The sequence below is a fragment of the Diadema setosum genome, chromosome 1 (genome assembly GCF_964275005.1).
Source record: "Diadema setosum chromosome 1, eeDiaSeto1, whole genome shotgun sequence".
Taxonomy (NCBI): domain Eukaryota; kingdom Metazoa; phylum Echinodermata; class Echinoidea; order Diadematoida; family Diadematidae; genus Diadema; species Diadema setosum.
Window position 1 is genome coordinate 5,415,792 of NC_092685.1, and position 22,271 is coordinate 5,438,062.

The 22,271-nt window shown below is 37.6% G+C and overlaps 2 protein-coding genes and 1 pseudogene across 2 annotated transcripts; 2 read left to right on the forward strand and 1 right to left on the reverse strand.

The window, feature by feature from the left end:
* Positions 1-486: 486 nt before the first annotated feature.
* On the reverse strand, positions 487-7,580 carry LOC140232947 (sulfotransferase 1B1-like). Its single transcript, XM_072313059.1, has 7 exons — positions 7,530-7,580; positions 4,644-4,809; positions 3,106-3,365; positions 2,409-2,529; positions 1,495-1,592; positions 888-1,062; positions 487-596 (listed from the first exon to the last, which is right to left on the reverse strand). Exons 1-7 carry the CDS (start codon positions 7,578-7,580, stop codon positions 487-489), a joined length of 981 nt encoding a protein of 326 aa, XP_072169160.1.
* A 4,187-nt stretch (positions 7,581-11,767) lies between these two features.
* On the forward strand, positions 11,768-14,889 carry LOC140232956 (uncharacterized). The gene is made up of 3 exons (XM_072313070.1): positions 11,768-12,209; positions 13,263-13,748; positions 14,885-14,889. Exons 1-3 carry the CDS (start codon positions 11,768-11,770, stop codon positions 14,887-14,889), a joined length of 933 nt encoding a protein of 310 aa, XP_072169171.1.
* Positions 14,890-16,420: 1,531 nt separating this feature from the next.
* On the forward strand, positions 16,421-17,181 carry LOC140246942 (uncharacterized; annotated as a pseudogene).
* The last annotated feature ends 5,090 nt before the right edge of the window (positions 17,182-22,271 follow it).

Below are 22,271 nucleotides of genomic sequence, written 5' to 3' on the forward strand. Positions count from 1 at the left end.
TAAAGGTGAAATGAATTATATAGATACATGTACCTTCTATTCAAGACCTATATACATGTATAGTCAATCTAAGACATTCATTGTGTACAAACACACATGCTCTATCCATATATATTTGTACATTGTACATGTTTTTACATATATACCTTATGTACAATGTATATACAAGCATCATGCATGTGTATATGTATATATATATATATATATATATATATATATATATATATATATGTGTGTGTGTGGGGGGGGGTGTCAATATACATACATGAAAACATATATTTATGGTGTATGTTTATTCAATGTATTGTTTTTCAAATACATGTACGTACATGTATTACTCTACTTTGTACTCATTTTTAGAATATTTTTACTGTTAATGAAATACACGAAAGATATTCACTCACTTTCTTTTATGGGCAAATCTGTCTCACATCAATTTTGGTGGCTTCGAACATACAGTAACACATATAGAATGTGCAAAAATATTTATTCAAACTTGACAGGTATATCTGTTCCTGCCATCTGCTGTTGATACCACCTGTCAAATGTTTCATTCTGAGCCACAGTAAAGCGTTCTTTCCATCCCCCAGCGATTCCTGTTGGGAAAGTCAATTCATAATGGAGAATTGATATGCATGCAGATTATTTTGACTCAACTGCTCAAATGATAGAGTGAAAACTAACAGCTCTGAAAATTGCTACAATCGCATTTGCCTTATTTCCCAAAGGTGGTTTATACCAAGATTTAGGCCACAAAATTTCTTAATTCAAACCACAAGACGATTTCCCGAATGGGGTAAACGAAAGAAAACATGGTCTAAATCTAGACTATGTTTTTATACCCGCATTGTGTCTACTGTATGGTTACATAAGTAATTGAAGCAAACCTTTGGAAAGAAACTGCTGGTGCGTTGCCATTCGTCCACCATTTTTCTCAGATTCCCGCTGGTACGTTTTCTTCATAGCCCGGATGGAGCTATTCTCGACCACGCGTTGCAAAGACTCTTCCGACAGAGGGCGCCCGAGGTAGCTCGCGATGTGTTTGATGTGCTTAATGGGATCCTGTTTGTTTGGATGTTGACATGAGAAAATGAGAGAAGAAATATAAGCAAAGAAGCAATCTAATCATTGCCGAATGAAGGGACTGAGCAGTCACGACGAGGACACGTTTTGACCATTTCACTTTTAAACGATATAGGCCCTACATTTCTCAAAGTCCAGAGCAAATTCCGTGGGGACACCAAATACAATGTACATAGCCTCAATACACTGTTTACGAGATTATTGAAACATCAACTGTATGATTCATTATTTTAACTGAATTAGTAAATTCACTTTATTGATAATCTTAAAAAACAGAAATGTGTAGGGCCTACAGTGTAAAATGTGACGGGGAATTCAAAAAGAAAGCAAAAGTCTTGACTCAAATATGATCTTCAACACTTTCTATTACATGTAGTAATTCGTGCAGTAGGTCTTTATGGGGGCTCTTACCGATAATATGTCCTCGTAGAACAGAAACAGTAGATTTTGTTCGCCACGAATCTCCCAGAATTCTTTAACGTGTTCCGGCCAGGGACCCCACGCCATTCCTGTCACAAGAATGGGGAAAATGTGAACGAAGGATATCGCGAAGTTACGTGAATATTAATACATGTATTGCGAATTACAAAATAATACTGTTTTATTCACCCAGGGTAGCCTCTTCAGTGTTGCCACTGCTCTACCAGAGGGCCCTGCTATTAATATTACCCTATCGTTACCAGGTACCCATTTATACACCTGGGTCGAGAGGGACACAGTGGGTAAAAAAAATCTAGTCCAAGGACGTAAGCACTGGGCGGGATTCGAACTCGGGTCCTCCGATCGGGAGTCCGGAGTCTTATCCACTATGCCACAGCGGCAGTTTGAAATTCATTCAACATGGGTATATAGTACCCGTGTAATTATGATGAAACAAGAAATGACAATGCAAATTGGTGGAAATTGTTGCTATAATACCGTCTGTCTAGACAAATCCTTTATGAAATTCTCTTTTATTGTCTCTTCACCAATTATAACATAGAATTATACGTAAAAAATATAAATGATAGTTAGGGATGGGGGGGGGGGGGATTCCAGGTGTCAAGACGTTACAAGATGTATGATCGAAAAATTACAATCACTTGTAAATTACGCATGCCCTGCAGTTGCACGCACAAAGGGGATTTAATCTAAAATAAACGTTCCAAAATGCCATTACTCACAAACTTTGACAGATCCTTGTACATTAATTGTCTTATTTCAATCATTTTCGTCAAAAACCTAGCATAACATCCGCGTTTTGTAGAGAAGAGTGTTTTCGCTGCCCTAAAACCATGATAACCATTATAATCCAAACGCCTTATACACCAGGAAAATGCACCTACCTCCTTCAAGGAATACGCGGAAATTTTCTTCCCAACTTATCGGAAGTGATTTATTGGTGAGTGTCACCATGTTGAACCAGGAGGATGTTACGTCTTTTGGGTTTCTGGCAACATAAATGACCTAGGATATGACAACATAAAAGAAACAATTTGATATCCATTACCAATCAGTGGTTGTACAAGCGACGACAGCGATCTTAAATTTTGATACCGATGTAGCAAATTCAAATGGTTTAATCTTAGTTTTGTTCAAGGAGATGAATATTTTTTCCTCTTTCAATTATGATTTGAAATAGTGAACAAAATGTAAAACAGAAGAAGAAGAAGAAAAGAAACCGCGTTCATACGCTGGACTGAAATGAATAAAATCAGAAGAGAGAGATCTCTCGATAGCATGGAAATACTGGTAAGTGAAACTCAAAGAAAACAGAAACAGATGATTATTGAACATCCATTTTGCATTTGAAAATAAGAAGCCTCGTAATAAGTGGAAAATCGAATGGTTCTGATGTTACGAAGCTCCTGGCATATAAAGCTTTTACTATAGCATTGGGCCAATTGAAAAGAAATCAGAAAACAAACAAACAAACAAACTCATGTAACAAAACATCCAACAAAATGGACATCTCCAGCCTCAATGACTTTGTTCTGCTGAGTTTCAATTTTTCTCGTGAAAGGGCAATAAATGACTAAAAACCTTGGCTTTCTTCAGCATATCCGGAGGAAAGCGATCCCGTCTGAGATGACTTAGGATGATTCTCCGTGAGGGCGCTTTACGAATGATGTCAATGAACGGCGTCAACTTGGGAGGATTTTGCTGCTCCTCTTCTCTGGTTTTCGGCAGCTTCTCGTCCATGTCAATCATTTCAATGGCCGAAGATAGCAGCGAACGGTCGACCTTCTCCGAGTAGCCGTCACTGAGTATGAGACCGACAATCTCCGACATCCAGTGGGTTCCTGAAAACCATCGATACATGAATGGGAATGGTTGTACGTTGTCGAATCATCGTATTTAAAAATAAGGAAATGGACCATGCAGTCATCGCTTTTTCTGAAGATGGGGAATTCTCAGTTGTGCCAATGCTCCAAACGCCGTAGATAAGTGCCCATAGTAATTCCGTTGACTAGCCCGAGAGGGTCTGGATAAGAGTCTCTTTAATCTATACAATATTGAAGGGAATTTTTCATCTCTTCATTATGCAATTGGAACCTCTGGTCTGAAATTTTAAGACCCACCTTTTTCTTTCTAATTTGATATAAGATTAGGAAAGGTCAGTAATAGGAAAACTCACGCAAAAATTAAAGAATTCATTTGTGTTTTATTTACAACTGTACTTTATGTTTTTTAATTACATTTCTCGCAACTCATCTAGTGTGACACATGCCATTATTACCTTTATTGTTCTACCATCACTCCATTCACTGCCGTTTATTTCGTCATTGCCGATGAGCGCTATGTACGCGTGGATCATGACATATAGATACCACGATTTACCAGTATTTTGTCTTTATTGTCCGTGTTTTCTACATCCTTTCTCTATATCATTTTCTTTTCTATCTTGAACTTTGAGTTATTGTGCTGTGTTCATGAGTACTGTAATATTGTATGCAATGATTGCAGAATAACAACTACGAGCTGACCAAGTTGTCTTAACCACCGTGTTGAAATAGTTGGAATGAAATTAATTGATACGAAGAAATCTAAATTTATATATCTCTGCAGGAAATGTTTGTTTCTCTAAACAAACATTCTTAACAAGATTTTTTTTAATAAAAACTTAATCCCTGACTGTGCAAAAAAAAAGATAAATAATGATAATAATCACGTGCATGGGTCTTGTATCGTACGAGTGCATTTTAGGCTTATACATGTATGGAGCTAACAATCTTTAAAAAAAAAACCAACAATCTGGCAACCATTGTTTGTCTTTTTGTTTTTTTACATGTTGTTAGTTTATTTACAGCGTGAAAGGTAAACCTATAGTAGTATATAGCTGAGCGACATGATAACCACTTCTGCAGCGGAAACGTCAGAGCTATATTGCCTACTCAAATACTGTTTGGTTCCCATCAGATATCCGTGTTGCCAAATTGCAGGGCTAAAGTACATCACGGCAGTTTATTTTGATACCGAACAACAAAACCCATTACATCCTGTTTTTATCCTCAGAAAAATAATCAACTGGTAATTTAACTGTACACATGATACAATGAAAAAAAAAATACCGTCCTTACCTGATTTTGGGAAAGTGATAATGAATACATCGTCAGGACGAACTTCCAATGATTTTGTGCCCTCGATGCTAGAATCTAGACATATGTTTGGATACACGATTCCTTGGTAGTTGTGTCTGTAGGACGTTGATGGACCTTCCTTGACGTCAGCCATCTCATGCATAAACTGAGAAAAGAAATGGCAAAATTAAATCGATAGGCATACAAAATGATAAACAGTATATACTTATACACATTTCAATTGTCGATCAAAAGATTGACTAAGACAGCGCCATGATCTGATGTTGTTGAACATAATCCTAACGCATATCTACGCACACACTCACACGTCATGATAAATATTATTAGTAAAATATATCAATGTCATTAGGCATACAGGTAACAACATGTAATGCTCCTATACAACGAAATACACCTACATTATATCCATGCACCCCATTCACCCTTCCAGCCATACTGATTACACATGCCGAAATGCTGAAATATGCATGACGTTTTATAAAACTGTAAATGACGGAAGTAATAATGTCTTGAATATCGTCCAACTTAGGTGCGAATATAATAATCGTGTTCTCTGTCAAAAGCTACAGGGATTGCGTGAAACTATATTATGCTTCATAGCTATATTAACCGTCTGTCTTGTAAACCGTAAACTCCGGCTGGGATGGTCTATACTGCAGGGGAAAAAAATGTCTATGCAACAGGACCAAACACGACGCAGTGTGATCGAAGTGGATCAGCAAAGTAACAAACCTCCCTTATTAGCTGTCAGCTGCCTTGCGATGAGTACTTTGCCAAACTGGGAGCAGCGATTCCGCAAAACTGATGAATATCAACTTGAATGTGTGGATACATTTACAAGCCTTCTCCATGAACGAAGTACTGTACATAACGTTACATCATAATGTTAGCACCTATATATAGACCGGCGATCTGCATTCACAGAACACAGAACACGTTTCAGCACTGACAAATGCAAACAGTCAATCATTGTAAATCTTGAGTAAATACTTTAGATGATTGCCCCCATCCCCTTAATTCCCTCTGCATAAATCAACATGGCGTGAGATAACTTGAAGATTTGTTTCGGGGATTTTGAGAAGAGAATATTGAAGGAACTTGTCGTTTTTGGAAGCAATATAAATTGCTTGGTTTAAAACTTGAAAAGTATTATTCCTATAAATCAAGACGAGTTTCCTTTTGAACTATTTACTTCATTCCTGTTTTGAGGGATTTAGCTGGGGCCGAACTGACAAAACACACAATCATTGTTAAGCACAGACATCACAAGGTGCTCAGTGACGTCCCTACAGGACAAATTTAACAAGTCAGTTTGTAATAAACATCTGTGTAATCATTGCTTTCATACTACACGTGCATTGTCTGTTTTAAAGCCAGAGTCCAACAGTCAATAATAAGTCTGGTATGATCGTATAATATTCGTATTATTACAAGACTCTTATACGTTTTAGCAGAGTGAACGTCATTCACATTATCTTCGGAAACAAACTATCTTCTCAATAATTTCATTCTGCTCAATCAGAAAGGTTATTTTGTGAAACATCATCCAAGGTAGAAGTAGAATTATTTCCCTATACCACAGTGTGTACTGCCCAATGCACCGCGTCATTGTAACAATCATGATTGGCATTTTTTTCCTCGATCTGTTAAGAAAATTAAAGGAAAGCACAACTCAACTGCATCTTGCCATATTCTTATGTAAATCAACCTTAAATTGAAGTTATGATATACTCTTGATAAATACAATTCTAACGTGAAAGAGAGCAGGTGTCTTATTTTGGACATCTACGTTGTATAATATGCCGTATAGCTTTAGTCGTAATCAGTCCTGCAGCTTTTGAACACGTCACACCAATGTCGCACTCGTGTGACTTAGTTGCCAATATCTTGCGTCTTACTTCTTCCGACGTCTCCATAAAACCACGTTTCAAAAACACATGAAGTCATATCAATAAGACTGACCATACTCTTTCTAATGAAAGATCTTCTCTACTTTCAAATTCTCTACTTTAAGAAATGTATCCCAGCATGTTCAAATTGATTGCATTGTTATTTGTACTATGTATATTGTTTACTGGAAATAATGCCATTGCATCGAAAACTGAAACTGATTTGAATATTGATATGCTCATAAACACTGCATCCTTTGAAGGTTAATCGTAATTACTTCGTCAGTACAGAATGCAATGTTACGCCGTGATGTCAAATAATAAACAAACCATCAAACAAAATAAATCGAACACACAGTACTTGAAGGTCAATCTACACTTGCCTTTGTGGTGGAGAAATAGAAAAGCACTGTTTCACCCGGAACTCAACGTGGAAAAACTCACATGCAGTTTGGTCATGAGACTAGGTACAACGTTGATACTTGGAATAAGTCTTCCTTTTGTCCGTCCTTTTGTGGGGAAAAGTAGGCAACTAAAAATAACATCTTGTAAATCACCTAAAGAAATATCGTTGTCCTATAAACCACTGGTATTTACCAACAATTTGTTAAAGGCAAAGCTAAAAGCAAGCAATCACGAGATTACATTCCTAAGACTCATGGTGTTCATGTTGATGTCAACGATGTCATTAGAATGACATATTGTGATACTATTGTGAAATATTATCTAATCTACAGTGTTTTCAATGGACGTTAAAATAGATATCATAAAACTTGACTATGAGATTTTTTTTTAATGGAATATCTGTTTCTTCAAGACGTGAGCAGCCCATTTGCATGCTCGATTGTTTTTATTTGCTTGCATTTTGTCCATGCACGATAAATCATTCTGCTATTAAAGACATTGACAAGTTTTGTTCGTTTGTTTTTCTACTTGTAGAGAAAGAGTAGTATATCTATGTACCCGTACGACCCACGGTGGAGCCGGTGGAGCCGGTGGAGCCGGTGGAGCTCCACCTTGACGTCATAATTGAATATGCATAAAATGGCATCATATACATGAATATGTATGATGTCATTATTTGCTAATAGGATTAGATAGCGTTAATAAGGGGGGAAATGAGGGCATCCTTTAGACAAGATTATGAATGGTTGACGGTGTTGTGGAGCTGTCAGGGCCTGTCTTTGTGAATAATTATGTACGAGGTCGATGATGTCGTGATAATTATGAAAGCTTGACGGTGTTGTGGAGCTGTCAGAATTTTTCTTATTTGTGTGTGATTATGTAGGAGGTCGATGACGTCGCGATGATTAATTTTCGACTATGTAAATCAGCTTGCCACGAATGTGAATCTATTAAAGCGTGGAGCCTTGCGTATGGCAAGCGATGTGACATTTTGTTTTTGAGGAAAGGTGAGCGTTGTGTGGAGCCTAAAGAATATGCATGAGGTTAAAAGTCTCGTCGGTGATTTATTCGCGAATATGTAAATCAGCGTACCATGAACGTGAATGTTGGTTGCGTGGAGCCTAGGCAAGCGATACGACCACGAGATGTGGAGCGCTACTTTTGTTGTTGTTGTTGACTTTTTTTTTTTAAAGGAAAGTGAGTGTGGAGACTTCAGGGCTGTGACTATAATATGTGGAGCGCTACAATCGCTTTTTGTTTTGTTTGTTTGCTTGTTTTAGGATGATAAGTGTGGAGCCTTTAGGGCTGTGACGTCGAGCGCTACATTTGCTTTTTGTTTTGTTTATTTGTTTGTTTGTTTTAGGAAGGTAAGTGTGGAGCTTTGAGTGCTGTGACTATGACGTGTGGAGCGTTACATTTATTTCGTTTTTTAGAGGAAGGATGGGAGTTCAAGCTGTGGAGCCTGATGCATATGCATGAGGCCATATTATTGCCGATGATTTACCAGTGAATATGTAAATTAACTTACCATGAATGCAAACCCATCGTTCGTGGAGCCTTTACAAGCAGTGCGACTAGTGTGATGTGGAGCTCTACACTTGCTTTTTGTTTGTTTGTTTGCTTGCTTGTATAGGAAGGTTGAGCGTGGAGCCTTGAGAGCTGTGACTGCGACATGTGGAGCGTTACATTTATTTTGTTTCTTAGAGGGAGGGTGGGAGTTCTAGTTGTGAAGCCTGATACATTATATTGAAGCAATGGTTTTATCGATGATTTATCGTTGAATATGTAAATTAACGTACGATGAACACAAATCCATCGTTCGTGGAGCCCTTACAAGAGCTCTATCACATGTGGAGCGCTACCTTTGTGGTTGTTGTCTTTGTTTTGTAAAGGTGAGCACTATGTGGAGCATAATATGCAAATCAGCATGCCACTAACCTGAATATTTGTTACGTGGAGCCTTGGCAAGCTATGCGACCATGAGATGTGGAGCGCTACATTTTGGTGTTATTTTTGTTTTTTATTAGGAAGGTGAAGGCGGAGCCTTTACAAACTATCAAAGATGTGGAGCGCCACATTTGATGCTGTTGTCTTTTATTTGGAATTTGAGGGTGGAGCCTTTGCAAGCGCTCCGTTTGTAGTTGTGTTTATCTTGGAAGGTGAGTGTGTATGAACTTTGACAAGCTGTCGGAGATGTGGCGCACTTTGTTGTTATTGTTGTCTTTTTTTTTTTAGGAAGGTGAGGGTGGAATCTTTTACAATTGCCATGACTGGATGCGGAGCGCGACATTTGTTGTTGTTTTTGTTGTGTGTGTACACTTTATTTTTGTTTGGGTTTTGTTTTTTTGTTTGTTTGTTTGTTTTTTTAGAAAGGGTAAGCGCTCTTGTAGTGATGATTTTATTCGTGAACGTGTCACTCAGCTTTCAACGAAATTAAAGCGTGGAGCCTTGTGAAGTATCATGCAGCAAAGTGATCTTCATTATTGCCCGTTCATATTGTAGAATGGGTAGGATACGTCGCATACCGGGGTACATAAATTATTGAAGTTTATGAGGGGATAACGGGTCATGATGTAGCCTAAATGAATAACAAAATACTCAAGTTTTAAATGCCTCGAATCTTTTGCGTTTGAATTAGGCCTACACACACGATGAAATAAAAATAATCGTGTCAACCGATTCATACGTACGCGATATACATGTATAGCTATTCAAATAACAAACCAAGTGTTTACAAACGGACCCAGTTGTTGTTGTTGTTTTATAATGATATAAACTGTTTTGGTAAGCAAAAATTATATACAGTTTACTCTATGAGCAACACGAACGAAACTCTCATCAACGCATGCGATATACATAATATTCAAATTACAAACCAATTATCTATACAAACGGATCCATTTGTTGTTGTTGTTGTTAAAATAATATGACTTACTTTGGTAAGCAAAAATAATATACAGTTTACTCTATTCGCAACACAAACAAAATCTTAGCTCATCAGCGCATCACTTGAATCGAAGACTATATTCAGTATTTTGACATAGTTCGCATGTTGTTGGATGTGAATCCATGACTTTATTTAGTATTTCACTTGATTATGCGTGACAATGACATAACTAAATTGAACACGAACACCATACGTGAAGTAGACTACCAGTATTTTTTTGATAATGATGCGTGTTTTCATCAACCTTTGATTGTGCAAGCTTGTGCAACCATGAAGGCGAAGGTTTGAAAGTGCCTGTGCGTATTAAATGCAGTAGGTGCATGTATCTTTGGTACAGTGGCCAGTAAAGTCGATGGTATTACGTAACCCGTAGGAAACGACTGGTCTCTATGGAGTGGGGCGGGAAATTTAAAACTTCCTTTACTCGAGTTCAGGTTCATTTGGCCTTTACATGGGTGTTGAGTGTATCGCTCGCATTTTCCATAGATATTCACAGTAAGCAAGCAAGCTGGTGCCAGAAATCATCTCCATGAAGTGGGGCGGGAGATTTGAACTTCCTTTACTCGAGTTTACGTTCGCTCGGCTTTTGGTGGCTGTGGAGCATATCGCTTGCAATATCGACAGATATTCAGAGCGAACAATTTTTACTGCGACGTTGTAATTTAATTTTTCTCTGAACTTCAATACAATAAAAACAAAAACAAAAACAGAGCAAAACAGAACAATTCATCGTTGTATCTTACCAAGCTGAATAAGCAGTACAGATGATTATACGTGTCTGTTATTATCGAGTTATGATATCAGATGGATAACTCTCGTTTTATTTCCCGACAAAGCATGGGATTGACGCATTTATTCGTTGTCGAGATTTTTGTTAAGAGGTGGTTATTTCGTTTTGTGTTTTTGTAGTTTGGTCGCTTTGATATACTGTGCCGAAAACGAACAAAAGTTTTTTTTTTCTCTCTCTCTCTCGCTCTCTCTTGAAACATTAGCCCGTTTTCTTAATATAATTTTGCGGACGTTTACATCGTGCACGATAGCATTAAGAATGATTTTGTTCGCGAATGAGAATGTATTTGCATTTCTCACATTCATTTGTGTTTTATGCGTAAGCAATTTTAGTTGCTATACCTGTGTGTTGCGATACATGTTCTGAGAGGTTTTCTCTTTTTCACTGTTTTTTTTTTTGTTTTTTCTGCTAAGTTGTATATTTTCCTGCGATAGATCTTTAGCTTGTGATAGGTTTGTTTACCTACCAACATTTTTTTTTCTAACGTGCCTTTAATTCAGTTGATATTACAGTTTTGCTTCAATAATCTTTGTATGATAATATTCAGCTTAAATTAAGCTTTGCGTTAATTCGACAGTGCTTAAATGTAAGACAGTTAACTGAAGCTCGCAAATGTTGTGAAAAAGTTTTGTGTATTCACAACTTCAAGTATTTTACTTGAGTGTGCATGAGACGATCATTTAACTGACAGCGTGACGACAATACGTGACCAAGACTACCAGTACTTTTCATAAAGGTATATACAGTGTTTTGTTGGTCAAGTTCAAGCTTGCTCAGCCATGGAAGTGAAGGTATGGAAGTGCCTGTTAACGCAGTGGGAGATCTGTGTACAGAGGCCAGAAATCATTGGAGCGTGGCAGTATTACATAACCGTAGGAAATGACCACTCTGCGTAATGTTGGGCGGGAGTTATAATCTTCCTTTACTCGAGACCAGGTTCATTCGAGCTTTGGCAGCTGTGGAGCGTGGACCTCTAGAAGTTCAAGAAAGAAGCGTGTTTCTACTCATGTTGTGTAATCTGTGTTGGTTACACCGGCCTGATATTCTCATACTGATAGAATACTAAGCCACCATGGAAGACGACTGTCGAAGATTTAGTTGCGAGTTTTGCAGCGCAAATTTCACAGAGAAAAAGAATTGGTTGCGCCACCATCGTCTATTTCATCAAGGACAGAGAGTATTGCACGTGTGTGATTTGTGTGGAAAAGGTTTCAGTCGGCCAGATAGTCTCAAACGACACATGAAAACCCACCAAGATCCGAATAGGGTGAAAACTGATGGTGAAGACCAGCGTCTGACTTGCTCACAGTGTGATGCACAATTCATAGAACAGAAGTATCTTGATGAACACGTGAAAACGCATCGCCTGAAAGAAACCTTTTTGTGTCATACGTGTGGACGGACATATTATCAACGTGAGAAATTTCTGAAACATCTGGATTCCCACCGACCCCGGACTCTTCAAAAAGCACCCAAAAAGCGAGCACCTGAACAACAAGGAAACCAAACAAAAAGTAAGTACATGCAACGACTGTGATGAAGGGGTAATGAAGAAGCTATACAAATCTGTTAAAATAGATTTTGAATTTTTGCCATCAATTGATAACAAATGAATTTCAAATAGTTATTAAGTTTGTTTTATATTCCCACTGTGTGATATCGATATGAGCATCAGTCAGCACGGATAACAAAAAAAAAAAAAAAAAAAAAAAAATGAATATCTCTATAGTCTATGTGAATAGAACCCAAACTAACAGTATCAAAGATCGGTGTAAAATATATCTAGATACAGTATTTTTGTTATTCTTTTGAACATTGACTAAGTGTAATCAACATCGTATGTTAATATTTTGTTTTAGCGTTCATTGATTTGTGTATGTGTGTGTGTTCTAGAAATTTTAAGTTCCTTTAAAATGTACTGACGCGATATTAATGTCTCTTATAGCCAGAATTTCGATAAGATTCATGTAACACTATATCAAAATATCCTTCAACGTCGATAAATCTATTTATCATGCTCGGCTGCTCCATGAATGTTGCATGTCTATAAATGTCATCTAGTATACACTTTCACGATAAAAATAGTTTAATGAGTTTGTTTCTTACAAAACCTCGTCAGTTCTCACTTGGTTTAAAGTGAAAACAAAGAGAAAGCGGAGACTTCTTTGTAGCGTGGTGAAAGAGACAACACACATGCTTGTAAGTGTGTGACTTCAGATCGTAACAAAAATATAAAAGTAATGAACAAAACAGTACACCTTGCATTTTTTTAAAAGCATGGTTACATGCATTATTGTGATGTTTTTACTTGCTGTTTCGTTCATAGTTGTTTAACACAGGTCCATTCAAGTTTATAGTTGAATCAATGAAGAGTGAATTGTCGTAGGCGCACATTAACTCAGTTTAAACTGCAAAATATACGTACATGTATGTATTTCCTTTCCAGAATTCTTTTTTTATTTAAAGCGTAATGCCGCGATATATGAGCTACAGTGTATACGTACAGTAAATGAGGCTTCAATTTAACAAACAAATACTGTGTACCAATTAATGTACTTAATTATCAGGACGTCGCGACCAGGCTGACTTGATGCCAGTTATCAACATTCCTCCGCACATCGATCCTGAAAGCTGCGCCGCCCAAGTGTACAAGGAACATTGGCTTGACATTCAAGACAGACAGTCGTTTGGCAGAGTTCATCGCTTTTACAACTTTCATCTTCCAAACTTAAACAACGATGCTCTTAAGGAAAAGGCAAGGGTGGTGTTCGAACAACAGTCTACCGTATTTAAGATCAATGCGTCTTATGGTTTTGTACTCTGTAACAATGAAACAAACGAATGTCGCTATTTTTATGCCAGTAGAAATAACAGACTTTTCAATGAACCCGCTCTCATTTCAGACGAAACATCATTCCAAAAGTTTTTGGATGAATTTCTCAAAGAAGATGTACTGGAATATGCTCGAACACTTCGCCCAAATTCCAAATGGGTGGTTCAGCATATCACGAATGTGACGTTCTACGTGTTTTGTATCAAAGATCATCCGATAGGTACCCGAATTGATCTCCCACTTTATATATTAAATAACAAGTCCATTGTTTCTTTAGCCAACAGCCATAGAGATGGTCGGGTATATGACGATAACTTGTGTCTTTTTAGATGTCTAGCTCTTTTCCGAGGGGTAGATCCCCGATGTCTTGAAACCAGAACAAAAATCTTGTACAGACAATATAAGGCAGATGTTCCCATTAAGGATTTTCGCGGTGTTAAACTCGGTGAACTGAGTAAGATTGAAGAGCTGTTTAAGCTCAATATTACGGTATATGAATTGCAACCTGTAGAATGTAGCGAAAGTGAAACGCCGATAGAAATTGAGGACAAAGTGACAGGTAGACCGCCTAACGAAAATGTAGTAGCCGCTAAACTCGTCCGACGGGGACTGGACAAATTTCCAGATACTATGTATGTAAATCTATATGAAAATCATTTCAGCTTCATCGCAAATATTGAACAATATTGCCAAAACTTCCAATGCCGCACATGCGACAAACTTTGGAGAACTCGGAAGTCACTCCATCGACACGAAAAAATGTGTACTTCTAAAGCCACTAAGCATATTTTCCCTAAGGGAAGAGCTACATTTCACAACCCCTTGACAATATGGGAGGAGTTAGCTGATGAAGGGATTCTGGTTGAAGAAGAGCGTAGATACTTTCCTTATTTTGCTACCTTCGACATGGAGTCCTACCTAGAAAAGATAGAAAACGGCAACGACCTGAATGATACCCCCACTGACAAATTACAGTATAGCTCAAGACATATTCCGATGAGTGTAAGTGTTAACTCAAATGTTCCCGGATACACAGAACCATTTTGTCAAGTGTCCGATGGAGACTCACGAAAACTAATCGATGACATTGTAATGTATATGTTAGAAATCAGTCGTAGTTCTTATTCTTTGCTTAAGTCTTTCTACAAGGACGTCACAGAAAAATTAGATCTGAAAATACAAGAATTTGAAACCTCGCAAAAGAAAAACAAAGAAAAGCCTAAGAAAGCAACCCATCTCATGAGAATAAAGCAACGGTTTGTCAATCACATCGCAGAACTTCCTGTGGTTGGGTTTAATTCGGGGAGGTATGACATTAATGCAATTAAACAATTTCTCTATCCTTCGCTTTTGAAGTATGATTCGGTCGACTTTGTCATAAAGCGAAACCATAATCACATGGCTCTGAAGTCGCAGCAACTCCAGTTCTTAGATATTTCAAATTTTCTTGCCCCTGGATTTTCGTACGCAGCATTTCTAAAGGCGTATGAATGCGAACAGGGGAAAGGTTACTTTCCTCATGGCTGGGTAGATTGCCTCGATAAACTGAATGAATCTGAACTTCCCCCTATTGAAGCTTTCAGGGATAATCTCAATCATACCTCCTTTTCAAGAGAGCAGTATGAATACTGTCAACGCATCTGGAAAGAAAATAAAATGTCTTGTCTGAGAGATTATTTGATATGGTACAATAATCTCGATGTTACGCCTTTCATTGAAGCTGTGGAGAAGATGCGTGAGTTCTATATGAATCTCAAAATCGATCTTTTCAAAGACGGTATTTCAGTTCCTGGACTTACCATGAAGTATCTGATAAAATGTAGCCCAGATGCGCACTTTAGCTTGATCTCGGAGAAAGACAAGGATCTCTATTACACATTTTGTGATAATTTGGTGGGAGGTCCGTCTATCATTTTTCATAGGTATCATGAGCGTAATGTAACAAAAATTCGTGGGGGTAAGCCATGTAAAAAGATAGTTGGTTTTGATGCAAATGCGTTGTATCTACACGCAATTATGCAAAGAATGCCAACAGGCCACTATGTAAGACGACGGATCGAGAATGACTTTAAGCCAGAAAATAGGCACCCGATCGCCCAAGAGTGGTTAGAATACGAAAGTTTTTGTCGACAAATTCCCATTCGACATGCCGGTAACCATTCTGAAAAGAAAATCGGACATCTCCAGCTTCCCGTGGATGGCTTTTGTGCCGAAACCAAACAAGTATTTGAATTTCATGGATGCTACTTCCATGGACATCCTTGCCATCTCAATAAAGGTCAGACAAGGAATACTAAACTGGGAAAAACTATGGAGGAATTGCTGGAAAAAACCGAGGAAAAACGGCGGTACATACAAAGTTTAGGTTACGAGTACATTTCCATTTGGGAATGTGAGTATAAACAAATGCGCAAAACTGATCCCAAACTAAGCGCTTTTCTCACGGAAAGGTTTCCTCCTCCTAAATACCGTCATGGGTTGACCCAAGAGAATCTTCTCTCTGCTATTCAACATGGTGCTCTCTTTGGGTTCGTTCAGTGTGATATTCATGTGCCTGATCATCTCAAAGAACACTTTTCAGAAATGTGTCCAATTTTTAAGAATGTAGACATATCTAGAGAAGATATTGGGGACGTGATGGGATCCTACGCCAAGGAACATGACATCATGAAGACTCCTAGGCGTAGCTTGATTGGCAGTATGTTTGGTCAAAATATTTTATTGTACACACCTTTACTCCAATGGTATCTTCGCCATGGATTGGTCGTATCCAAGATACACCAGTTTGTGGAGTACAAGCCCGTTGCCTGTTTTAAACACTTTGGTGAAAGCGTGTCAAATGCTAGACGTAGGGGTGATATTGATCCCTCTAAGAGTATTATAGCTGACACCATGAAACTAATCGGCAACTCGTCTTATGGTAAAACAATAACAAATAAGGAAAGACATCGAAACGTCAATGTTTGCGATGGGAAGAAAGCCGAGAAACACGTTAACGACACATTTTTCCGGGATTTGAACCCCATCTCAGATAATTGTTACGAGGTTGATATGGCGAAGAGAAAGATTAACATGGACCTTCCTGTTCAAATCGGTCATGCCGTCTACCAATTAGCGAAACTACGTATGCTTCAGTTTTATTACGATTTTCTCTTGGAATACGTAGATCTGTCAGACTTTCAAATGTGCGAAATGGATACTGACTCCGCTTATATCGCCATTTCGTCTGAGTCGTTCGATAACATAATCAAACCCAATATGAGACAGAAGTATGAAAACAACAAGGCAAACTGGTTCCCTCGAAACGATACCCCCGAGAATGCTCGATATGATAAGAGGACACCTGGGTTATTTAAAGTAGAGTGGGAGGGGGATGGGATAATAGCACTTTGTAGTAAAACATATTACTGTTTTGGTGCTACTGACAAATTCAGTTGCAAAGGGGTCAATAAGAAACAAAATAACATTACGAGAGACACGTACCTGCAGGTACTCCTTTCAAAGGTTGTTGGTATTGTGGCGTCAACAAGGGATTTCGCGTGGTCCAAAACGGAATTTCGACATATTCACAAATTAAGAATGCCTTTACCTACTTCTATCCAAAGAGAAAGGTATTGGAAGACAACGTTTCAACTACCTATTTAGACATTTAACGATAAAGTGAAGCTGTTGTCATTAGATCATTCTCTCTATATACATTTTGTTATCTTTGCTTGCTTTTTTTGACATTGGCTAGTATCAATGCACGCTCTCAATAATGAAAGGAACTGTATCATACAGTTGTCACATCGCAGTGTCATCGGTTAGTCGTTGATAACCTAAGCTTTAGTGAAATGCTTTTGACCTTTCTTTTTTTTTTCTCTCTCTCTCTCTCTAAGTGATAATATTCTGTTTCATTTCCATGAGTGTATTTGTCATGTATTGCGTATTTTTGACTCACGTACACGCAGTATGGCAAACCATTAAAACCGATGGTTATACCGCCAATCAATTCAGACCCGCATGTCAAAACTGACTTCCCAAGTGGTACATTACATAAAACTGTTCTATGACATAAAACTGATTAAAACATGGCCCCGTCTATTAATTCTGCAGTGTAAAGATATGTTTTGTACTCATTCGTGTGATTATTAACGCAGGTGCTGATGTACTGTTGTATAGGTCTCATTTATGTCTTTGATAGAGTGAAGTGTATTACATGTATTAGTTTTTCTTCGAAATGCAGGTTATACAAGATACTGGACGGAATTGTTGTAAATAATGATTAATAGATGTATATCTCGTGTACGCAAGAGTCAATGGACACGCATGTTTTCTTTAGTTTAATCATCGTAATATACAAGTATGCAAGCTAACACAATTAATCTACGTCAAGAAAAAACTTGTTTGTAGTCTTTTCTATGTTTCAGCCACATTTTTTTTTTTGTTATTTGTATGATATATCTATAACTTTAGCTCGTATTTCATGCCAACGCTTTTTCGATCATGCTCCATTCTCAAACATAATTGTCAATTTGTCATTGGTGTTTTGATTTTATGAACTGTATTGTTATCACTACAGGAATATATACTGTCTTTTTGTTCTTGTTAGAAACAAACCTATGATTGTTGCGTTTGTATTTTCATAACTTTTGTAACCGTAAGTCAAAAATCAACGATCATGCATAGTAACGTAGATCAAAACACAACGCCAAAGTAATGTTTGCATAACAACGGCGTAAGTTTGGTCTTGCATATAGGTGGTTGCGTCGATTGTTGATACGAATTTACAGTCACTTATCTTTATTGATGTGAATTAGCAGAGAAGGGTTTTACAACATTCATTGTCTATATATTTGCAAAAATGTTTATATTCTTATATATACGTGAGATGCATCAGGTTATGCGTGGAGACAGCGTTCCTTCAGGCAAAGCACTGGAAATGCAAATGGCAAAGTATCTCATCAGACGAATAGATGTAAATACATTCAACATTTTACGAGAAATCCTGTCATTTGTATTTTGTGTAAAAGTGTTTTCAATCGTACTCATTCTCAAAACGGTTGACTTTTAATTCAGTTGTTAATTGTCATTGGTGAAAATGTACTGCATTGTTTTTGGCACAATGCTTTTTTTTTCTATTTAAGAATTGTTTATATGTTCGTTTCTATTTTGAATATTTTTGCAGTTGTCAGACATAATTTTGAAGACGAGTAAATAACTTGTGTTATACAGTACATAAAGACGTTGATCAAAACACAACTGCAAAGTATTCCATACGGATAGTATAACAGGGGCGTAATTTTCTATCGGTTGTTGTATCGATTGTACTTACAGGTTTACAGGAACTTTATTCTCATCAGCTGTACATAAACATAATTTCGTGTATAAAGTCTGAAAGCATATTACTTGTGAATATATGTGATCTGTACAAAAACAAAACCAAGTTTAATCTGTGTATGAATTTTAAATCGATGTTTCCACATTACAAGAAGCGCATGTATTTTGCAAAGGGATGTAACCTAATAAAAAAAAAGAATTGTATCTATACCGAATGCCAAATGTTGCAGTCTTTTCCCCAATCCTTCCTGGAACCAGTGATTATTATGTTTGATACATCCGGCGTGTGTGTATGTGTTGGTGAATGACATTGTTCAATGACATGAGTACGGGAATTTTATTACGAAAAAACAAACAAACAAATAATATCTATATTCTTCTAAGCAATAAAAACGAATGCAACAGATACAAAGAAAATGTTCATTCATCAAATATGTACAATGAAATAAGGGAAATAGTTTCACGGGACATGTAGCGACGCATAACATCTACAGTTCACAATCACAAGTAACGACAAGTTTTATGTTGGTTGGTAAACAAACCTATCACAAGCTAAAGATCTATCGCAGGAAAATATACAACTTAGCAGAAAAAAAAATAGTGAAAAAGAGAAAACCTCTCAGAACATGTATCGCAACACACAGGTATAGCAACTAAAATTGCTTACGCATAAAACACAAATGAATGTGAGAAATGCAAATACATTCTCATTCGCGAACAAAATCATTCTTAATGCTATCGTGCACGATGTAAACGTCCGCAAAATTATATTAAGAAAACGGGCTAATGTTTCAAGAGAGAGCGAGAGAGAGAGAGAAAAAAAAACTTTTGTTCGTTTTCGGCACAGTATATCAAAGCGACCAAACTACAAAAACACAAAACGAAATAACCACCTCTTAACAAAAATCTCGACAACGAATAAATGCGTCAATCCCATGCTTTGTCGGGAAATAAAACGAGAGTTATCCATCTGATATCATAACTCGATAATAACAGACACGTATAATCATCTGTACTGCTTATTCAGCTTGGTAAGATACAACGATGAATTGTTCTGTTTTGCTCTGTTTTTGTTTTTGTTTTTATTGTATTGAAGTTCAGAGAAAAATTAAATTACAACGTCGCAGTAAAAATTGTTCGCTCTGAATATCTGTCGATATTGCAAGCGATATGCTCCACAGCCACCAAAAGCCGAGCGAACGTAAACTCGAGTAAAGGAAGTTCAAATCTCCCGCCCCACTTCATGGAGATGATTTCTGGCACCAGCTTGCTTGCTTACTGTGAATATCTATGGAAAATGCGAGCGATACACTCAACACCCATGTAAAGGCCAAATGAACCTGAACTCGAGTAAAGGAAGTTTTAAATTTCCCGCCCCACTCCATAGAGACCAGTCGTTTCCTACGGGTTACGTAATACCATCGACTTTACTGGCCACTGTACCAAAGATACATGCACCTACTGCATTTAATACGCACAGGCACTTTCAAACCTTCGCCTTCATGGTTGCACAAGCTTGCACAATCAAAGGTTGATGAAAACACGCATCATTATCAAAAAAATACTGGTAGTCTACTTCACGTATGGTGTTCGTGTTCAATTTAGTTATGTCATTGTCACGCATAATCAAGTGAAATACTAAATAAAGTCATGGATTCACATCCAACAACATGCGAACTATGTCAAAATACTGAATATAGTCTTCGATTCAAGTGATGCGCTGATGAGCTAAGATTTTGTTTGTGTTGCGAATAGAGTAAACTGTATATTATTTTTGCTTACCAAAGTAAGTCATATTATTTTAACAACAACAACAACAAATGGATCCGTTTGTATAGATAATTGGTTTGTAATTTGAATATTATGTATATCGCATGCGTTGATGAGAGTTTCGTTCGTGTTGCTCATAGAGTAAACTGTATATAATTTTTGCTTACCAAAACAGTTTATATCATTATAAAACAACAACAACAACTGGGTCCGTTTGTAAACACTTGGTTTGTTATTTGAATAGCTATACATGTATATCGCGTACGTATGAATCGGTTGACACGATTATTTTTATTTCATCGTGTGTGTAGGCCTAATTCAAACGCAAAAGATTCGAGGCATTTAAAACTTGAGTATTTTGTTATTCATTTAGGCTACATCATGACCCGTTATCCCCTCATAAACTTCAATAATTTATGTACCCCGGTATGCGACGTATCCTACCCATTCTACAATATGAACGGGCAATAATGAAGATCACTTTGCTGCATGATACTTCACAAGGCTCCACGCTTTAATTTCGTTGAAAGCTGAGTGACACGTTCACGAATAAAATCATCACTACAAGAGCGCTTACCCTTTCTAAAAAAACAAACAAACAAAAAAAAAAACAAAACCCAAACAAAAATAAAGTGTACACACACAACAAAAACAACAACAAATGTCGCGCTCCGCATCCAGTCATGGCAATTGTAAAAGATTCCACCCTCACCTTCCTAAAAAAAAAAAGACAACAATAACAACAAAGTGCGCCACATCTCCGACAGCTTGTCAAAGTTCATACACACTCACCTTCCAAGATAAACACAACTACAAACGGAGCGCTTGCAAAGGCTCCACCCTCAAATTCCAAATAAAAGACAACAGCATCAAATGTGGCGCTCCACATCTTTGATAGTTTGTAAAGGCTCCGCCTTCACCTTCCTAATAAAAAACAAAAATAACACCAAAATGTAGCGCTCCACATCTCATGGTCGCATAGCTTGCCAAGGCTCCACGTAACAAATATTCAGGTTCGTGGCATGCTGATTTGCATATTATGCTCCACATAGTGCTCACCTTTACAAAACAAAGACAACAACCACAAAGGTAGCGCTCCACATGTGATAGAGCTCTTGTAAGGGCTCCACGAACGATGGATTTGTGTTCATCGTACGTTAATTTGCATATTCAACGATAAATCATCGATAAAACTATTGCTTCAATATAATGTATCAGGCTTCACAACTAGAACTCCCACCCTCCCTCTAAGAAACAAAATAAATGTAACGCTCCACATGTCGCAGTCACAGCTCTCAAGGCTCCACGCTCAACCTTCCTATACAAGCAAGCAAACAAACAAACAAAAAGCAAGTGTAGAGCTCCACATCACACTAGTCGCACTGCTTGTAAAGGCTCCACGAACGATGGGTTTGCATTCATGGTAAGTTAATTTACATATTCACTGGTAAATCATCGGCAATAATATGGCCTCATGCATATGCATCAGGCTCCACAGCTTGAACTCCCATCCTTCCTCTAAAAAACGAAATAAATGTAACGCTCCACACGTCATAGTCACAGCACTCAAAGCTCCACACTTACCTTCCTAAAACAAACAAACAAATAAACAAAACAAAAAGCAAATGTAGCGCTCGACGTCACAGCCCTAAAG